Raw genomic sequence first — 21,181 nt, forward strand, 5'->3', positions numbered from 1 at the left:
TTTTCCAACACCCCGGTCGATGCACTTTAACCTTTAATGAAAAGTCAGACCACAGCACTATGATTGGTCAGTTCAGTGGAGTGACGCAGACAGCGTCATGCCGTCATCACCATCATTCACTACCGAAGACCGATCTATCTACCATAATTATTCACTGTCCAGTGAGCGTCTGTCTGTCTGCTACTGTCCTGTGCTGAACATAATACACCAATGTTAACCTAAATATGCTATATGACTGAATCATCTCTGCTGCACGGTAAGACGTTCACTGGTGTTGTTGACGTATAACCGAGCTGAGCTCATAGATAATAATAAAGCTGAACCCGGCAGTCTATTGAGCCACATGAGATTTGTGCTAACTAGCCACTACATATGCTATTAAAGCGTTATTAAAACGGCTGAACTATCTGAATCGTCGACCCTGACAATGAGTATCTGAGCTAACATCAGAGAGCAGTTTTATGTTACACATATTGTGTTACAGTCTATGGTTAACACCAGCACAGGTATGAGTTACAGAAAACCAGCAGCGGTTAGCTCAGGAATGTAGACTGAAAGCTAATGAACACTAGCAGTGTGACTTTGTAAAGAACCAATGTACTTATTGGATGTTTTTAAGAACTATTAGAGCAAACTATTACAGCTTCTATGAGAAACAATAACCTTAAAGGGACAGTTCAAATGAAAGTTCAGTCATAATTTGCTTACTTTCATGTTGTTCCACTTTCTTTCTTCTGTTGAACATAAAATAATATATTTTGAGAAATGTCTCAGTATTTTTCCCTCGGATCATACAGCTTTGGTATAGAGACTGTGATTTAGAAGTTCCTTGCGTTTGTATGAGTAGATCCTCATCACATTTTTGACATTCTTAGTTTAAAGGGATAGTTCACCCCCCCAAAAAATGAAAATCTTGTCATCATTTACTCACCCTCAAGTTGTTCCAAACCTGTACGAGTTTCTTTCTTTTGTTGAACACAAAAGAGGACATTTTAAAGAATGCTGGTAACCAGACAGTTGACGGCACCCATTGACTAAAAAAAAACCACTGTGAAAGTCAATGGCTACTACCGTCTGGTTACCATCATTCTTTAAAATATTGTTCTTTTTCTAGACCCTTTTCTCTTCTTCAACAGAAGAAAGAAACTAGTTTGTAACAATATGAGGGTGAGTAAATGATGACAATTTTCATTTTTTGGTGAACTATCCCTTTAATTATTAAAATTTAAAAGGATTGTTCACTCAAAAATGAAAATTCGGTCCTCATTTACATACCCTCATCTTATGGAAACTTGTTTCCTCCAGGGAATAAAAATAATAGTTTAATAATAATAACGGTAATTGAAAGGACTTTTTCTCACATTTGCGAGTTTATATATCACAGTAAAGACTTTACAACTTGCAATTGCAAGTTTATATGTTCCAATTCTGAGAAAAAAGTCATAGATGTGAAATATAAATTCACAGTTGTGAGAAATAAATGTTAGAATTGGGGGTTATAAACTTTTATTTAAATTTGAGACCTTTTTTATTTTTTTATTCCGTGGCAAGAAAACAAACTTCCATGTCATGTTGTTCCAAACCTGTACATTTTTTTTTTTTTTGTGGTTGTTGTGTGAAACAGAAACGGAGATGTTAGGCCTCAGTCGCCATTCACTTTCATTGTCCCCCGCCCCCTGTACAATAGAAGTGAATGGTGACCGAGGCTGTCAGTCATTAACATGCTGCCTAACATCTACTTTTGTGTTCTCCACGGAAGAAAGAAAGTTTATCCCTTGAAGATGTTTATTCATCCCCTGTTATATCCCAGGTGGCCTGGGACTGATGTTGGGCGCTGCAGGCAGGAAACATGCAGCAGAAGCGCAACATTCAGATCATAGAATGGGAGGACTTGGACAAACGCAAGTTCTACTCCTTTGGAGTATTCATGACCATGGCCATCCGTGCCACGGTCTACCCGGCCACGCTGATCCGCACCAGGCTGCAGGTTCAGAAGGGGAAATCTCTCTACACTGGGACCTACGATGCCTTCTGTAAGATTCTAAGAGCTGAAGGTCTGAGAGGACTTTACAGGGGCTTCATGGTGACCACGTTCACACTCATATCAGGACAGGCGTACATAACCACTTACGAACTGGTAAGGAAATATGTTTCCAACTATTCTAAGGACAATACGCTAAAGTCATTAGTGGCGGGAGGCTCAGCGTCACTGGTGGCCCAGAGCATTACTGTTCCCATAGATGTCATATCACAGCACCTCATGATGCAGGGCCAAGGGGAGCATCTGACCCGCTTTAAAATTAAACCCGAAACAGGATTTGAAGCAAAGCACTCTGTATTTTTCGGCCCGACGAGATGCATTATCGGGCAGATATTTGCTGCAGATGGCATTCGTGGGTTCTACCGAGGATATGTGGCATCTCTCCTCACATACATCCCCAATAGTGCTGTTTGGTGGCCGTTTTACCACTTTTATGCAGGTACGAAATGTAACCATTGGAATCACCTTAAGCATTGCATTTTTGGGTCAATATACACTACCATTCAAAAGTTTAGGGTCCATAAGTTTAATACTTTTATCCAGCAAAGACGCATGTAGTTGTTCAAAAGTGACAGAGTAAAGACACAGGTTACAAAATTGGCTATTTTAAATTAATGCTTTTCTTTTGAGCTTTCTATTAATCAAAGAGACCTGAAAAAAAATGAATCACGGTTTCCACAAAAATATGAAGCAGGACAATTTTTTTTCAACATTGATAAGAAATATTTCCCTGGCAGCCATTCGGCATTATTGAATGATCAGCATTAGAATGATTTCTGAAGGATCATGGTGCTGAAAATTCAGCTTTGCGATCAAAAGGATACATTACATGTATTCAAATTTAAGTTTTTTGTAAATTGTAATCATTTCACTATGCTACTGTCTTTACTGTATTTTTGATCAATTAAGTGCATCCTTGGAGAGCATAAGAGACTTCTTTCAAAAACATAAAAAAACTTACCCGACCAAAACCTTTGGTTGTGTACCACCCAAATTCATTTGCTCAATGTATGTATGTTTTTGAGTGCCAATGCCACTTTTACAGTGAGGAAAATAAGTATTTGAACACCCTGCTATTTTGCAAGTTCTCCCACTTGGAAATCATGGAGGGGTCTGAAATTGTCATCGTAGGTGCATGTCCACTGTGAGAGACATAATCTAAAAAAAAAAATCCAGAAATCACAATATATGATTTTTTAACTATTTATTTGTATGATACAGCTGCAAATAAGTATTTGAACACCTGTCTATCAGCTAGAATTCTGACCCTCAAAGACCTGTTAGTCTGCCTTTAAAATGTCCACCTCCACTCCATTTATTATCCTAAATTAGATGCACCTGTTTGAGGTCGTTAGCTGCATAAAGACACCTGTCCACCCCATACAATCAGTAAGAATCCAACTACTAACATGGCCAAGACCAAAGAGCTGTCCAAAGACACTAGAGACAAAATTGTACACCTCCACAAGGCTGGAAAGGGCTACGGGGAAATTGCCAAGCAGCTTGGTGAAAAAAGGTCCACTGTTGGAGCAATCATTAGAAAATGGAAGAAGCTAAACATGACTGTCAATCTCCCTCGGACTGGGGCTCCATGCAAGATCTCACCTCGTGGGGTCTCAATGATCCTAAGAAAGGTGAGAAATCAGCCCAGAACTACACGGGAGGAGCTGGTCAATGACCTGAAAAGAGCTGGGACCACCGTTTCCAAGGTTACTGTTGGTAATACACTAAGACGTCATGGTTTGAAATCATGCATGGCACGGAAGGTTCCCCTGCTTAAACCAGCACATGTCAAGGCCCGTCTTAAGTTTGCCAATGACCATTTGGATGATCCAGAGGAGTCATGGGAGAAAGTCATGTGGTCAGATGAGACCAAAATAGAACTTTTTGGTCATAATTCCACTAAACGTGTTTGGAGGAAGAAGAATGATGAGTACCATCCCAAGAACACCATCCCTACTGTGAAGCATGGGGGTGGTAGCATCATGCTTTGGGGGTGTTTTTCTGCACATGGGACAGGGCGACTGCACTGTATTAAGGAGAGGATGACTGGGGCCATGTATTGCGAGATTTTGGGGAACAACCTCCTTCCCTCAGTTAGAGCAGTGAAGATGGGTCGAGGCTGGGTCTTCCAACATGACAATGACCCGAAGCACACAGCCAGGATAACCAAGGAGTGGCTCAGTAAGAAGCATATCAAGGTTCTGGCGTGGACTAGCCAGTCTCCAGACCTCTACCCAATAGAGAATCTTTGGAGGGAGCTCAAACTCCGTGTTTCTCAGCGACAGCCCAGAAACCTGACTGATCTAGAGAAGATCTGTGTGGAGGAGTGGGCCAAAATCCCTCCTGCAGTGTGTGCAAACCTGGTGAAAAACTACAGGAAACGTTTGACCTCTGTAATTGCAAACAAAGGCTACTGTACCAAATATTAACATTGATTTTCTCAGGTGTTCAAATACTTATTTGCAGCTGTATCATACAAATAAATAGTTAAAAAATCATACATTGTGATTTCTAGATTTTTTTTTATTTTATTATGTCTCTCACAGTCGACATGCACCTACGATGACAAGTTCAGACCCCTCCATGATTTCCAAGTGGGAGAACTTGCAAAATAGCAGGGTGTTCAAATACTTATTTTCCTCACTGTATGTGCTTTGAATGCTCATGTTTTGATTGTTAGAATACAATACTGTTCAAAGTTACATAGACACAAACTGTCTTGGTTAGCATTAGCAATCCATCTGACTCATTAAGAGAGCCATATAATGTCAGTTGCAGTAGTTGAGATTTAATTTACTCTTATTGTCTCCACAGAACAGTTGTCTAAGATGGCTCCCAGTAACTGCCCTCATCTAGTGCTGCAGGCAATGGCTGGACCTCTGGCGGCCGCCACCGCCTCTACTGTCACCAACCCCATGGACGTCATCAGGGCCCGGGTTCAGGTCATTTCCTTTGCACGCAGTATCAGACAACATATATGTATAGCTGGCACGCATGACAGAGTGTGTTTACAAAACACTGATAACCAACACAATAAGACTGACTTGGCATTATATAATTATACTGTTATTTTTCTGTTTTTTGTGCACTTTCTACGATTCTCATTCAGCATTTTTTGACAAATTGTTCCTGAATGTATTACCTGACTATCTAAATGTTTGCTTGTGCAGGTGGAGGGCAGGACATCAGTCACTGAGACCTTTAACCAGCTGATCAGAGAGGAAGGATTCTGGGGGATGACCAAAGGCCTCTCTGCTCGCATCATATCTTCAACGCCCACAGCAATAGTCATGGTGGTTGGTTATGAAACTCTAAAAAAGCTCAGCTTACGACCAGAGCTGGTTGACTCCCGACACTGGTGAAAAAGAAACTTTACAGTGTCTGTCATCTGTCCTAATACTCTTCCACTCCACCTTATTGTTCATTTTTGCCTTTTAAATCTCCTGCCTTGTGATGCTTCAGTGTGACACTGCTGGTTACTTTTGGTTGATTATGGTGGTTTTTATTTTATTTTCTTAGCTAATAGTAACTGCTGCTTTTGAGCTCTTTGTTACTGTCAATAAGAAAAAATGCTGCTCAGGTTTTTAATCGTGTAAGAGGCACAAAAGTTTTTCTTGAATGAGCTTTTAAAAATTGTGATCAAACAGATTTAATGTTTTAAAGTATTTTAAATGTCTTAAGATATTTCATTTAGAGAACTCACTCCATTCGACTGTCCCCAAAATGGCATTTTATCCATAGTAGTACAGTTTTTATGTAACTAGATCTTCTCATGTGTACCATGTTTTACCTCTGAATATGCTTTTCATTGTTTTTGTGGGCTGTTGGGATGTTTTAAGTTGCCAAAGCTGAGTGAATATTCAAATCTCTTGATAACCTTTGCTGAAGATAATGATAACCCCAAACTGATTATAAATACATCAAGTTATATATCTGTCCATGTGCCCTTGAGTATTATTTTAAAGTTTTGAGAGTCTCCCAAATATGAAAATGTACTTACTGTCACGTTATTTTTCTTTCTTCATTGGGACTCATGAGGCAATTTTAGCTAAATGTTTGAGTTGCTCTCTTTTATGCAATGAAAGGGAATGGGAATTAGGGGCTGTCAAGCTCTAAATGGACAAATTAGCATCATAATATTGCATCAAAATATCCATATACTTGTGCATACAATAGATTGGTTTAAGGAATTGACTGAAATTAAAGTCATTATTCACTGCAAATCTTGCTTGTAAGTCATTTCTGCTACTATTTTATTGTTAATCGTGGGGATGATGACAATGTTTGGGTGAACTATCACTTTAATAGAACATATTATGATGCAATTGGAGTGAATTGTGGGGCTATTAAGATTTTTTTTTTTTTTAACCATATCTCATATATGCTGTCTGCAAAGCAGCTGTGGGACCTCCACATAATTATTTGCCTTTAAATGTTGCACTGTATTCTGTAGGACAGCGTTTAACTATCATGGACTATTCCGTGTGTTTCTACTTGTCACCACTAGGGAGCAGTCACTTATAAAGAATTAGCAGATGCTCTGCTCTAGTTTTATTGACATGCCTGATAGTAATCCCAATCATACTAATTATATATTCAGCAACTGCTGCTCTTCTGAGGCGTTTTTACTTGCAGTTTAATTTTAACATCATTTCAGCTACCACGGGGCAGACAGCAAATCAATATAAGCTTTGAATAATTTAAACTTGTATAGGGGAATCTGTGTTTATTTTTGTGAGCATCAACAAATGAATAGTTGATTGTATTGATAAAAATATCAATACAGTATAACAACCTGAGCAAAGAATTTACGCCCCAAAAATCTGGGATAAAATCAGAAGAATCTTTTTTATTTTACTTTTTTACAAATAATTTTTAAATAAAATGTATGTAGCCTATATATTACACAAATATGATGTAATATTATTCACAATGTCAACAGGTATTGGAGTAAATTTCTGAAACACTATTTGATGCATGTGCATAGCTGTTGATCTGTAAAAAGTATATTAAGTACATACAGCAAATATACTTCTCAATCAGGTGGCCTCAAGGTGACTTAAATTATTTAAAATGATAAAAAACGATTAAAAAAAAAAGATATTTTTTCTTTTTATTCACCTCCTAAACAACTCATATCTCATCTTGAATAGCATGAGAAAGCCTAATTTTAATGATTTCTAGACCTGGAAAATTAACGTAATTTCTTTTTTTCCACTGCAAGTATTTGTTTTCATTGTTTACCAAAACAGTTCAGCCCTGCTTCACGCTTCAAATATATCGATTTTTTCATTAAATAATTTTCCACTAATTTCAAGCGGTTAGGGAGACAATGTCTGCAATGTTTTTTTGCAGAGATCATACAACAACATAAATATATGCACAAGCGATGGCATGCAGTGCCCTTGGTTGTTATCTCTTCAACACTGCAGCAGAAGACCAAACCAACTGACAAAAAGATTTGACCGTTTGGAACGAGTATATTCATTAGTTCAGTTTCAGGGCAAGTGCGCTGCCCCCTACAGTGTGTTTGTCTTTGGGCAGTAGAGTTTCTTTCTGCTCTGATTTAATGATTAGTGCCAGGGCAGTGCTTCTCTAAAGCCTGAGGTATGTTTCCCTGCAGCTGCATTCATATGATGGTTCGTTGTGCTTAAACTTTAGGGGTGGGGAAGGAATGATAATTACTAGGGGTGTAACGGTTCACAAAATTCACGGTTCGGTTCGATACGACACAGCGGTGTCACGGTTCGGTACGTTTCCGATACAGCAAAAAGGAAGAAATGGCAGAGAAATGTCCTTGATTTTTTTTTAAATATATATTTATTAAAATAAATTTTATTTTTAAATAAGTGTGAGTTTTCCTACATCTTGAAACTTTTAGTTGAAGATGAAGATTGAAACCTAATCTTTGAAGGTTGTACTGCATACCGAACCAAAAGCCTCCTACCGAACGGTTCAATACGAATACGTGTATAGCCTATCGCTACAATTTCAAATCCCAAGTTTGCAAGATCTCATTATTCTTTTTCTGTCAGTTGGAAAGTTTAGAAATTTTGATGATTCTGCTTCAGTGTGAAGCAACTTTCTAAATAAAAGAGAAACCTTCAGTTTAGGCTCAACCTCAAAAGGTTTATTTGCTCAGTTGAGATGACTGTGAAACATACCAGACTACTTTTTATACAGACTACCCTACTGAGGAAAACCATAAAACAATCCAAATAAAACTGGGACAGTTTTATGCAAAGAGAATATAAAACGCACAGCATATGGCATTTCTTTACTTACATAATTCACGCTACCCAAGATTTGAACGCACGTAATTAAATCATAATAGAACAATGGCCTATAATCAGCGTGCTAGCTGCAATATTTTGTGATTGTGGTGCAACATGCAGCTGTGATTAACTAGTGCACTGTGATAGGGCCTCCACCCTCAGGCCAGGAAAGTGCTGCCAATGATCAATGTCTCAGCCAGAACACAATGGCACAGACTTCATCACTGTGGCCAAAACCACTATCTTGCGCCCGCAATGACTATGGGCCACTGAAAAGAGCATTACTGTCCTTTCACATAAAACAAAATTTATGAAAAGACATTATCATTTTTTTTTTTTTTTTTACTTGTTAATACTTGTTCTATAAAAAACAAAAGGAAATCCTGCACACTATCAATACTTGCAAAAAGTATCAAACAATATTTATTAGCTGGTGTGCGATGGTAGCCTAATTGTTAATTAGTTTGTCTATAAAATATTTATTATTTATAATAATGTTATATTTACATTTATTTAAAAAAAAACGTATTTATAAATGATTTTATTATGCTATTTTAAAGGTTTCTGTTTTTGTTTTCCCACAATAGGTTTACATGCATCCATGGTAAAATAATAATTTTCTCATAATATACAGTACATTTCAGGATCACCTCTTTTCTCACAATGTCTGAAATGGTTCGATAAAGGATTTGGTCTCGCTAAACCCCTCCTTTCTGCTCTCACTGGTCAGATGTCCAAGTCTGTTGTGATTGGTCGACCGCTAACAGCGTATGTCAGAAACTAAATGGCCATTTCCTAATTTGAATTTCCCTTCCAGACGCTCCTCATCACTTGTATACACAGTGAAACGAACAGTAACAAGGGCATCAGTTTTACCATATCAATTCGAGCCTGATTCTTCATCCCTTGGAAGTGCATGCAAAGTGGATTTGCTTTCCCAGCACAGAAAACAGCTTCTCGACATGTCGACAACATGAGCCAAACTCTTTTAGGCCTCAGCTACAACTGCAGTGTTTGTGTGCGGGTCAAAGTAGACGTTGCTCGCGGGCAGCCAATGAAGACCAAAGGCTGGCATTATGCAAATTTGTTACAAACCTAGATTCTTGGAGGAAGTTTCAGTCGGTTTAGAATCAGTTCTTTCTTTTGGGAGACAATGGGCCTCATTTATAAAATGTTGCGTAGAAACCATTCTACATTTGATCTTACGATAATTTCTCAAATGTGCGTATATGTGAATCAGAGAATGAAAATATGCACATCTTCCAGATGTGAATAGATCGCAAATGATCTTGAAATTGTGCGCAGCTGAATGGTTTCAGATCTCCGCCTTATTATCATTACCATATAGAATAACATCAGTCCATGTCCAAATCCTTTACTTGAGAATGGCAAGTGGCAGTAATTGCTTAGATTTCCAGATACCTGCAGGACAACGACTCTTTGCCAACATGGAAAAGTGCGTACATCTGCATAAACCCTGATGTGGCACACTAAGCACTTTTTCCACATCAGACCGTTTTTACAAATCTTAACATTGGTGTGGATTTTTGGTGAGGATCTCTAAATTTGAAGTATGCACATGTTATAAATAAGGCCCAATAACTCCATTTATTGTGCACTTTGATCTTTGAAACTCTGCAGACCCTTTACATTCGGTATATTACATACTACATGAAAGGTAATATCCAAAAAAGCTAAATAGGGGCATACTAAATGAAACCTCATTGTAAAGTGTTACCAAATCAATCTTAATGAAAGAATACTGCTGAGAGATTCAATGATAAGCATGGGAGATGGGAAGCTTGCGAGCTGAGGTCTAAAGACTCAATCACTGATTAGTCAACATAGATAAATGATCAAGCAAAGATCAGATGGACTGGAGTTTGATGTACTGCTCTTCATAGTCAGACGCCCAGGGCATTGACGCATACCGTCCCACTGGGAGTGACTTCCATTAGGTACGTTTCTGAGTGAAAAATGACTGAGCATAATAGATGCCCTAATGAGTCTGGGGGTCTCTATATCTATGACATCAGTGGACAGGGTGTTGTCACACTAGGCCATGTCTCTTTTGCTAAGCTGGACGTTGATGGATGTTCTCCATTAGTGAATGTCGATTGGTGATTTGTGATTTGATCTGGTATGACCTCAAGCCAGGTCCATCTGAGCCCTGATGGGAAGCTTTTAAAATCTCGGTGTTCATAAAAAGATGAATATGCTAACACTTTACAATAAAGTTTCATTTGATAACATTAATTAGTTAACATTAACAATGAACAATACTTATACTTTATTAATCTTTGTTAATGTTAATCTCAGCATTTACCAATACATTTTAAAGATCAAAAGTTGTATTGGTCACACTGTATATTTGGTTTATTAACAAAAATATATGTTAGGTACAATATACTTATTGTGTTCATGTTGAATTGCAAAACACTTGCTGCTACTGAGGTCGGATACGGGTAAGATTAGGGTCAGGTATGGACGTATGGTTAGTTTTAAGGGTGGGTTACAGACCGGTGTGAGGGAAGGCTTAACAATGCAATTATAGTAGTTGAGTACAATGTATAATTAAGTTCAATTTAAAACATGTATGTACACAATAAGAGCATGATTAATTTAAATTTTAGTACATAGTACTAATGATTAATGAATGCTGTAAGAATAGATTGCTTTTTGTTACTTCATGTTAGTTATTACATGAACTCATGAGAGCTTATTATAAAGTGTTACCCATAAGTGAAATAAAATTACTTAAAAGCAACAGTCCACTGTAACATGACACAATACAATACAGTATGTTAATGCAACCTTTAAACGTTCTGCAGGTTTTTGAGGAACAATGGCCCTCCACATCATGGTCTTGGCATAGCGCGGTCTATTTCATGGACCACACATTGGCACATTCACCAGGGCCTTATAAAAACAAAGGAGAGAAAAGATACATTCACACACAGCAACATCTAAAGGCCCATACCAAATCAATTGATTGATGGGACAAACAGTGGCTGACGAGGGTGTGCGAGCGAGTGGATGGGTCCGTCCCTTCTCCTGGATACTTCCTGGAGAAATGACAGAGTGCTCTCTGCCCTCTCTCTACATTAATTATCAACCGCTGTCTCAAAGGCACTTTGTCAAATGAGATAAATGAAACAACATCGGGACAGGAACAAATCAGACTGCCGAGCAGGGGAGGGAGGAGTTCAGCCTGGGGCCCCTCTTTCTCTCCTGGGGCTCCTGTCCTTCTCTTGGGAGGCAGGATCCGGGATGAATGGGTCTTCATGGGAAATGTGTCGAGGACATGTTCAGGGCTGTTTTTAAAATGTGCTGTAGGTCGTTTAAAAGATAAACAAATTGACAATCTAATGTATATCCTTGAGTATACAATCACTATTTCAACAATTGCATATATTTGTAAAAAAGAATTAATATTCAGCACTTCGGAATGGTTTTTAAAAAATGCACGGGCAGAAAATGAAACCTATTGCTTACATTTATATTCATCCAAAAGTTTCAGAACTGGCAGAATGATAAAAAGACTTTATAAGAGTGAACCGACTACTTAAAGTCTTTAGGAGCTTTATATGAGAATAAATGCGACAGCTCGGATAGTATTAAAGCAATGAATTCAAGGATGTGAAATGAATGAGAAGCGCTAGAGAATGGCTCCTGTAAGCCATTACATCCATCTGGGCGGGAGGGAGGGACCACTGATGTACGTCACAGATGCTTGCTATCAGCAGTGGTCCAGAAGGCGTAACACAGAGACAGAAAGAAAGAGACAGTAGAAGAGACAGTGTGAGACAGAGAAGAAGAAAACAGGGGGAGACTGACAGGTTCTTAGATCTGAAAGAAAAAAAAGAAAAAAAGGTTGGAGATCTATTTAGATCTATTAGGTTTTTTAAGTTTTTAAAGTAACACTGATAAAAAGGAACAGGTCAAGATGCCTAATTTTGCTGGAACCTGGAAGATGAAGAGCAGTGAAAATTTTGAAGAACTCCTGAAAGCGCTCGGTAAGTGATCCACTCTCTTTATCCTTCACTATGTGTGTCGTAGGTGATCACTAGACTATTTTATCCTGTCGTTTAGGCCGCGTCCAGGATCCTCTCTTCTTCTGCTGTTTCGTCTTCAATAGCATATTCATGGATTAACTAGTGTGAAGAGTAAATCACTATTATTTTCGGGCTGTTGGACTGCTTCTTCAGTCTCTTTTGTTTCTTTGGCAGCATGAGTTGCCTGGATTCGTATTCAAATTCTCAAAGCTTGAGAGACAGTGCAAGAGATTTAGCAAGGGCACGAAAATGCACCCACTCAGTGGATTTTTTTTCCCCTTCAAAATTAAATTAAATCTAATAGTTTAACACCAATAACCATTTTATGAGGCCCCCTGCAAATATGGTTTGGTCAAAGTTTGTTCAGAACTTTACACTACCATTCAACTACCTTACACTACCATGTTTTTGAAAGACGTTTCTAATGTTCACAGAGGCTTCATTTATTTGATTAACAATACAGTTAAAACTAATATTGTACAGAAAATATTAAAATTTTAAATAACTGTTTTTGGTTTTAATATGTTTTGAAATGTAATTTATTCCTGTGATGGCAAAGCTGTATTTTCAGCATCATTAGTCCAGTTTTCAGTGCCACATGATCCTACAGAAATCATTTTGCTCAATAAACATTTCTTATTATTATCAATTGTTGAAAACAGTGGTGCTGCTTAATATTTTTGTGGAACCCATGATACACTGGTTTTCATGATTATTTGATGAAAAGAAAGTTCAAAAGGACAGCGTTTATTTAAAATGTAGAAATATTTTGTAACATTATAAATGCCTTAACTGTCACTTTGAATCAATTTAATGCTGAATAAAAGTATTAATTTCAAAAAAACTTTTTGAACAGTATAGTGTGCATATTAGAATCAAGAAATGTCATATTTTCCAATCAACAAATAAAGTAATGGTGAGTGAAACTGATGCCAGTTCTCCAGAAAAGCCTCTAAATTGTTTCCAAACATAAAGAGAGACATTTTGGGATGGAGAGGAATGAGAATTTAAATATTTATGAAACTGATCAAACAGTTACTCACCCTAATAGTTTACACTACAGTCCTGTGCCAAAAATGTGCAATTAGTCCTAGAATTTCAACATTGTCCAATAGGCACTATACAAGACCAAGAGCCGTGGCATTCCTTCCAGTCAACACCCTGTCATTACAACTCCTTATTTCCAACATCTGCTGATAACAATCTACTCTGTGGTCACTTGAAAACTATTTATGCAGAAAATGGCATACCACAGCTGTATGAATGCTTGCTTTGCCCCAGTAATGACTAGGAAAAATGAACATCAGACACATTAAAAAACAAGAAAGCAGATCAGATATTCCCTTTGCCCCAGTATCTATTGCAGCAGATGCAAATAAATGATGTAAGTATACCGTCTTGAGGGAATTATATGAAAGTGGATAATTACAACACAGTCGAGAGTGATGTGCTCATGGAGTTATTATTTATTGCCATTTTAATTGGAGACTTTCAATTTGAGACACTCTGTCTCAATGACATAGAGCTGAAAACATTTACATAAGCAAAGTGACACATTTGGCATAACTAATGTGGCATGATTACATGTTTTGTGTAATGTAGGGGTGAACGCTATGCTGAGGAAGGTGGCCTGTGCAGCAGCTTCCAAACCACACGTGGAGATCCGTCAGAACGGAGAACAGTTCTACATCAAAACCTCCACTACTGTGAGGACCACAGAAATCAACTTCCAGATAGGACAAGAGTTCAACGAAGAGACCGTGGATGGGCGGAAGTGCAAGGTAATCCCGCTTAGGGGTTTTCTTTTGTTGTGATCAATATTTATATTGTCATTTGAAAAAGAGCATAAGACAAATCATAAGAGCTATGTACAGACAGCTGCCTATAGACTACCCTAAAAAGAATAGCAAACACTACTTCTTTTTCACACTTTTTCAGCTACATTAAATTGAACAAATGTGACAGCCGCTATAGAAGCGGTATAATATCACAAAATATTTTAAATTGAAATTTCTATTCATTAAAGAGTCCTGAAAAAATGGTTTCCACAAAAATAGTTTGCAGCACAACTGTTTTCAACAATGATGTAACAAGAAATGGCAACACTTTACAATAAGGTTAATAAGTAACAAACTAAGAATGAACAATACTTCTTCAGCATTTATTAATCTTAGTTTATATTAATTTCGACATCTACTAATACGTTATTAAAATCAAAGGTTGTATTTGTTAACATTAGTTAATGCACTGTTAACTAACATGAAGCAAACAATGAACAACTGTATTTTTATTAATTAACATTAACAAAGATTAATACATAATGTAACAAATGTAGGTAACACTTTATTTTACAGTGTCCTTTGTTACATATGTTACATGTAATTACTATAGTAATAACAGTAAATTATGCATAATTACATGAAAATAACCCTCAACCAAATCCTAATCCTACCCTAACCCTATAGTAAGTACATGTAGTTGCTTAAAGGGTTAGTTCACCCAAAAATGAAAATTCTGTCAGTAATTACTCTCCCTCATGTTGTTCCAACCCCGTAAGACCTTCGTTCATCTTCGGAACACAAATTAAGATATTTTTGATTAAATCTGAGAGCTGGATCACTTCTCCATAGGCTTCTAAAGACGTTATAACTTGCTGGCCCAGAAAATGTATTAAAGACATCGTTAATATAGTCCAAGTGACTACAGTGGCTCAATCTTAAGTTTATAAAGCGACGAGAATACTTTTTGTGCGCAAAAACCCCCCCAAAATAACGACTTTATTCCACTATTCATTTCCTTCTCTCTGGGCCTCAAGTCTTTTCACGTAGTATAACTGCGCAGCGCTTCTGTGTTGTACGTCACACGCATCACACACATGACCAGCGTCGGCCAATAGTGAGCCTACGTGGTGACGTGCAACACAGACGCACTGCGCTAAAACACTGCGCTAAAACTCGAGGCCCAGAGAGAAGGAAATGAATAGTGGAATAAAGTCGTTATTTTTGTTTTTTTTGCGCACAAAAAGTATTCTCGTCACTTTATAAACTTAAGATTGAGCCACTGTAGTCACTTGGACTATATTAACGATGTCTTTAATGCATTTTCTGGGCCAGCAAGTTATAACGTCTTTAGAAGCCTATGGAGGAGTGATCCAGCTCTCAGATTTAATCAAAAATATCTTAATTTGTGTTCCGAAAATGAACGAAGGTCTTACGGGGTTGGAACAACATGAGGGAGAGTAATTACTGACAGAATTTTCATTTTTGGGTGAACTAACCCTTTAATATTACTCAGTACTTAAATATATAATTACACTATAACAATGACACCTTAAAATAAAGTGTAACCCAAATGTATTGCTCATTGTTAATTCATGTTAGTTAACACATTAACTAATGTTAAGTAATGAACCTTATTGTAAAGTGTTACCCAAATGTTTCTTGAGCAGCAAATCAGCATATTATAATGATTTCTGAAGGATTGTGTGACACTGAAGACTGGAGTAATGATGCTGAAAATTCAGCTTTGACATCACAGCAATAAATTGCATTTTAAAAGATATTAAAATAGAATATATCAAATTATATATCAAATAAATGCAGCCTTGCTGAACATAAGAGATTTCTTTAAAACAAAAGAACAAAACAAAATTCTTTCACCTCTTATTTAGGTCACAGATAGTTTGGTAAATTAGATTATGTGACACACAAGCGCATCAAAGCAATACTGCGGGCTTATCTAGACTAGTTTCAGTCACCCTTATGTCTTCCACCTTTAATCTCCTGGATTTAAATGGATCTGAGGGGATTCTGACTCAAACGGTTGCACCATCACATCCAGCACTGCATAAGATAATGTGTGCATACTAAAGAACTGATGAGCACTGATATGAGAGGATGTGTTTCGTGAGGGCACTGAGTTTTCCTTCAGAGCCTGTCGACCCATCAGAGGCTGCTGAAAGGGCAATCGGCGGTTGCAGGCCGAGCTGTCATGTGCTGGAAATCCTTTTTAACAAGTTAACCTTTATGACTGCTGCCATTTAACAGGCAAATAAAAGTAACCACAGATCTGGCACAAAATAAACATCTGTTTTTGACATAAGTCGACACCCAGACATTTTCTATTTAGATATTTGGCAGAGGCTATCTGGCATAATAAAATAAACATGAAATGAAACCTGTATATTTAGTCATCCAAGATTTTAGTTAAGCAGAGAGGGTGAGTAATACAGAGAAATGTATGTATAGGTTATATAGAAGGGTAAAATGTATAGCTGTTGTGGATTACTTATTATTCACTCCCTCAAATCAATGGCCTAAGAGCCTTTAACATTCAATGGAGATCATAATTCAAATGCAAATGGACAGAAGAATTCCTCTGAGAATAATTTGAATGTCCTTCCCTGGAAAGAACTATTTTTTTTTTTTTCAGTAGATCTACTGTAGATGTAGATACAGACGTGCTCTTCAAAAGACTACCATTAGACTGTAATTGTCCACAGAGCCTGGCCACATGGGAGACAGAGAACAAGATGACCTGCAGGCAAACCCTTGTGGATGGTAACGGCCCCAAAACGTACTGGACACGAGAGCTGAGAGGGGACGAACTCATCCTGGTGAGGAACTTTTCCATCAACACTACTAAAAATCACTCATTCTGTGTCTGGCACCCTCTATTCTGAGCTGAAGGTCGCATGTTTCAATCGGCTTTGCGATTACTAACACCCGTGATAAACTGCTCATATTCATTTATTTACTTGGAATTTTTACAAAATGCAACACTGGGTAAACATCTGGCCTTCTGTCTTTTATAGGCCAGATGGACAACAGTAAACTGGCCTTATAAGTGAGGAGGTTTTATTACTGGCTTTGCTGCCCCTGAGGGACATCAAATGCCTTCCTCTTTCGCTCAAGTATCTGTTGTAAACTTTAAAGCGGATTTCGGAAAGACTTGTGATGGTGAAACACTGTGAAATCATTCTTCACATGGGTCACTGAAAATATGTGCCATGAAAATGAGCATTCAATAAAGGTATCGTGTGCAGGACGCAACCTACAGTAGCAGCTAACCTTGTGTGACACTAATTTCTGGATCACATGCACCTTCTGCAATTTTACTATGAAAAGTCATGACATGACATAAAGTTCATGCTATTTATAAGTAGTTTGATATGTGTAGGCCAAACCTAAAAGTTCATAAGGGCTCCATATAACACAAGTTATGACCGAGGCCCAATTTTGAATTTGCTCACTATGCTTTATTCAGTAACCTCTTCAGCAAAATTCAGTACACTTTAGTATGTCGATACTTTTTTCAAAGCATTAGAAGCACAAACATCATATTTTTTGTTGTGAGTACTATTAGTGATAATCACAGACAAGGCTTAAGCCTAGTCCCAGACTAAAATACATGTCGCTTTTACCTGAAAGAAACATATCTTAAAATATCTCAGTGCCATCGTTTGGTCTCAAGATTCACACCAGTAATGTTTTGTCAGTAAAGGCACGGTTAAAAAAGCTACTTCGATGTCCTAATTGAACTAAGGCCTAATCCTGGCTTAATCTAAGCTCTGTCTGTAAAACCAGGCCCAAATGTCTTTAAATTGTGATTTTAGTATGTCCCACCCACATGAATGGACCTCTGACACTATATGTACATGATACAACCATATCATCATTTTGATATAAACTATTGAATTGATGTTTAGTTCACTACATTACATTTTTTTTTTAAACAAAAATCATAACATGACTTAGTGACTCGCAAAACCTTAGTGACTTGACACCTAAATAAATAACATTATTTGGACACTTTCTACTGTATGACAGAAAATAAGAAAACAATCTAATTTAGTTTTACATAATTTTAAGTAGGCTACTGACTGCATCCAGCAAGATCAAACATTGAACCTGGTTATCTATCTATCTATATAAGCTCTTTTTTAGTTTCATCTGACTATAGAATCAGGTCCCTTTCCAGTCGTGTCTGACAACTGAATATGCTGGAGTTTGTTTTTTTCTTGAAACCTCCCAAATAACATGTGGTGATGTTGAGTTGGCCACTCAAACTCTCCTCCTCACCATGAATCATGTCCTCTTCCAGGCAGATTTGTAACATCTTTAGTTGATTATGACTTCTTAATTATTGCCCAATTTTCAATGCTTTAGCTATTTTCTTACAGCCACTTTCTATTTTGTGAAGCTCAAATCTTTTGCTGCACATCAGAACTATATTCTTTGGTTTTACTCATTGTGATGGATGATTAAGGGAATTTGGCCTTTGTGTTTCCTCATATTTATGCTCATGTGAAACAAGAAGTCATAGCTAGACAATTTCACGTTCCTAGTCACCCTGGTGTGCTTAAAAATGTAAATATTAATGGGAATATACTGCAGAGATATTTTACTCACAAAAAAGTCTAGGGGTGCCAATAATTGTGGCCAACGTGTTTTGGAGAATAAATGTGATTTCCCCCCCACTTTCAATTATTTTACTTCAATGAAAGGTTAGAATTGTGCTATATATAATTTGGTTCCAAATTACCAATTACAACTAAATTTGCAGCCCTTTTACTCATTTTTGCATAGTTTTATGTTTTATATTACTTTTTTTTTTTTTGTATTTTATTTATGTATGCATTTATTCTTTTGTCTTGCATTATATTTTATGCTGAAATGTATTTCACATTTTTTGAAAAAGTGATTTAAGAGGCCATTTCAAGCCCTATGTACTCTTATTCATGGAAAGTTATTGCTAAATAAATGACTTCAACAGGGAAATACGCTGGACCATTAACACAGCACAACTTGCATCCAGACTTATTTTTGGTCTACATTAATGCGCTAATGGACCTTGACACAGTTGGTGGCATTACATGATGCAAGACAAGACATGTTGAAGTCACATCTGTGTCTTATTAGGCAGAGCAGTGAAATAGTGGCTCACATCACAATTCCTTCAGACTTTTGAATGCAAGATAGTGATGCAGATCTTTCCATTCATGACCAGCTGTTTTGTCACGAGCTGAATAATCATGTCGAAGTATTTGACCAACTGCAGCTTATTTTAAAAATGCCTTGTTGCATACGCAATGGCACTTGCGCTTTTGTTTATTGAAATTAATGTGTTATTCTTATAAACCATTTGTCTTATGCATTGCAGCTCTCTTCATTATAAATGGCTCACTTAAACTTTACTTCATCTTGATCTGTTTTTTCTTACCCTAATGATTAATGCGTGTGTGTTTTGTGTAAAAATGGCCACACATTACCAAAAAGCTGGCATCATGGAGCAAAGTTACTGGCAGTGACCCAGAAAATACTTTGCAAATGTGTCTAATTGATCATGTTACATGTAGGAATGCTGGCGTTGTGTAGGGGCCTGACACTCCTCTCTCTAATGTCTCCCACGGCACTGCCACACACACCAGATGGCCTGTGCTAATACCATTTTTTAAAAGAGTGTGTGAGGTGGTCCTGCTCTGGAGCGCAGATGGTGTATAGTGTTGTCAGCTGCTCTAGTTCTGTTTTGGTGTGATTTTCAAACTCCAGTAAATGGCAGCATCGAGATGTCAGAGGCACTTCCTCTTAATTCGATCAATACATCGGTCAAAGCATTTCAGTGATGCACAATTCAAACAAGCTACATACAAAGGTTAAAAAAACCCTTCATTTTAAGGGTGTCTTAATGACTGCAAATGAATCATGGTAAACGAAATGAACTGTGTATAACACCGAAAGAATGACTGAGTTCATGGCATTCTCTCTCTGTTTGTCTCCACTGCTCAGACCTTTGGGGCCGACGATGTGGTGTGCACACGGATTTATGTACGGGAATGAGCACCGAGATGAACTGGATGGAGGGATATTCCGGCACTTGCAGCTTTGAAGGAATAACACTTTGTTCATGATTAACTTGCACTGTGGTTAGTTAGTTGATACTTTCTTCTGTTCTAAGTTGGATACCATTTGTGTGCATTAATCATTAGATTCATTTTTATAATGTTTCTTATTAATTATAGCCTATATGTACAGTGTTAGTCAGGCCTGACGCGAGCTCTACGATTTAAGCTGGGCTACAGGACCCTTGGGGAGGGCCGGACAGTTGGGGAATTGAGTGATCCTGGTGTTAGTTATTATATTCATGGTTATATCTGATAAAACATTCTTAGCACAGTTACGATGGTTCATTGCAGCCACATCTCAAGAACTTAATTTAGTTTCTTTTTCAGTCACTGACCATGCATGAAATAATAATAAAGACATGTACTTGTTAATGATGTGATTGTATTTTTTAAAATATATTTAACCAATTCTATTGAAAGATAATTGATAGCGTCATTAGCTGGAAAAGAATTTTATGCTCACCATGGCCGCATTTCATGTAACTGTTTTATTGTAATATATTTTAAAATGTATATTTTAATTTTATTCCTCTGATTAGTGGGAATTATTTGAGTCTTCAGAATCGGACACAGAGACACACGCATGCACACACACACACACACACACACACACACACACACTCTCTCTCTCTCTCTCTCTATGGGGACATTCCATAGACTTAATGGTTTTTATACTGTACAAACTGTCCCCTTACACTAACCCTACCCCTAAACCTACCCATCACAGAAATGTTCTGCATTTTTCGATATTCAAGACTTAATTTCTTATGATTTATAAGCCGTGTTCCCTCATGGGGACCAAAAAAAAAGTCCCCATATGGTCTAAATTTACTGGTATTATTACTATCCTTGTGGGGGATATTTGGTTCCCATAATGTAGGGAATATCAGGTATACACACTCAA

At 37.5% G+C, this 21,181-nt stretch overlaps 2 protein-coding genes across 2 annotated transcripts; both read left to right on the forward strand.

The window, feature by feature from the left end:
- Window positions 1-118: 118 nt before the first annotated feature.
- Window positions 119-6,267, forward strand: slc25a44b (solute carrier family 25 member 44b). The gene is made up of 4 exons (XM_084108953.1): window positions 119-256; window positions 1,811-2,480; window positions 4,859-4,986; window positions 5,215-6,267. The coding sequence occupies exons 2-4, from the start codon at window positions 1,850-1,852 to the stop codon at window positions 5,404-5,406; spliced, it is 951 nt and encodes a 316-aa protein (XP_083965079.1). The 5' UTR covers window positions 119-256; window positions 1,811-1,849; the 3' UTR covers window positions 5,407-6,267.
- Window positions 6,268-12,085: 5,818 nt separating this feature from the next.
- crabp1b (cellular retinoic acid binding protein 1b) lies at window positions 12,086-20,802 on the forward strand. The gene is made up of 4 exons (XM_084107349.1): window positions 12,086-12,335; window positions 13,977-14,155; window positions 16,876-16,989; window positions 20,162-20,802. The coding sequence occupies exons 1-4, from the start codon at window positions 12,266-12,268 to the stop codon at window positions 20,210-20,212; spliced, it is 414 nt and encodes a 137-aa protein (XP_083963475.1). The 5' UTR covers window positions 12,086-12,265; the 3' UTR covers window positions 20,213-20,802.
- The last annotated feature ends 379 nt before the right edge of the window (window positions 20,803-21,181 follow it).

Source organism: Abramis brama, assembly GCF_963993115.1.
Source record: "Abramis brama genome assembly, chromosome: 3".
In the NCBI taxonomy this organism is placed as follows: domain Eukaryota; kingdom Metazoa; phylum Chordata; class Actinopteri; order Cypriniformes; family Leuciscidae; genus Abramis; species Abramis brama.

What these genes read in the sequence shown, in the direction of transcription:
- crabp1b (XM_084107349.1), top strand. Translation starts at nt 12,266, where the DNA reads ATGCCTAATTTTGCTGGAACCTGGAAGATGAAGAGCAGTGAAAATTTT. An exon ending in TGGATGGGCGGAAGTGCAAG is followed by an intron (nt 14,156 to 16,875) that starts GTAATCCCGCTT and finishes AATTGTCCACAG; the next exon opens with AGCCTGGCCACATGGGAGAC. An exon ending in GAGGGGACGAACTCATCCTG is followed by an intron (nt 16,990 to 20,161) that starts GTGAGGAACTTT and finishes TCCACTGCTCAG; the next exon opens with ACCTTTGGGGCCGACGATGT.
- slc25a44b (XM_084108953.1), top strand. Translation starts at nt 1,850, where the DNA reads ATGCAGCAGAAGCGCAACATTCAGATCATAGAATGGGAGGACTTGGAC. An exon ending in GTTTTACCACTTTTATGCAG is followed by an intron (nt 2,481 to 4,858) that starts GTACGAAATGTA and finishes TTGTCTCCACAG; the next exon opens with AACAGTTGTCTAAGATGGCT. An exon ending in TCATCAGGGCCCGGGTTCAG is followed by an intron (nt 4,987 to 5,214) that starts GTCATTTCCTTT and finishes TTGCTTGTGCAG; the next exon opens with GTGGAGGGCAGGACATCAGT.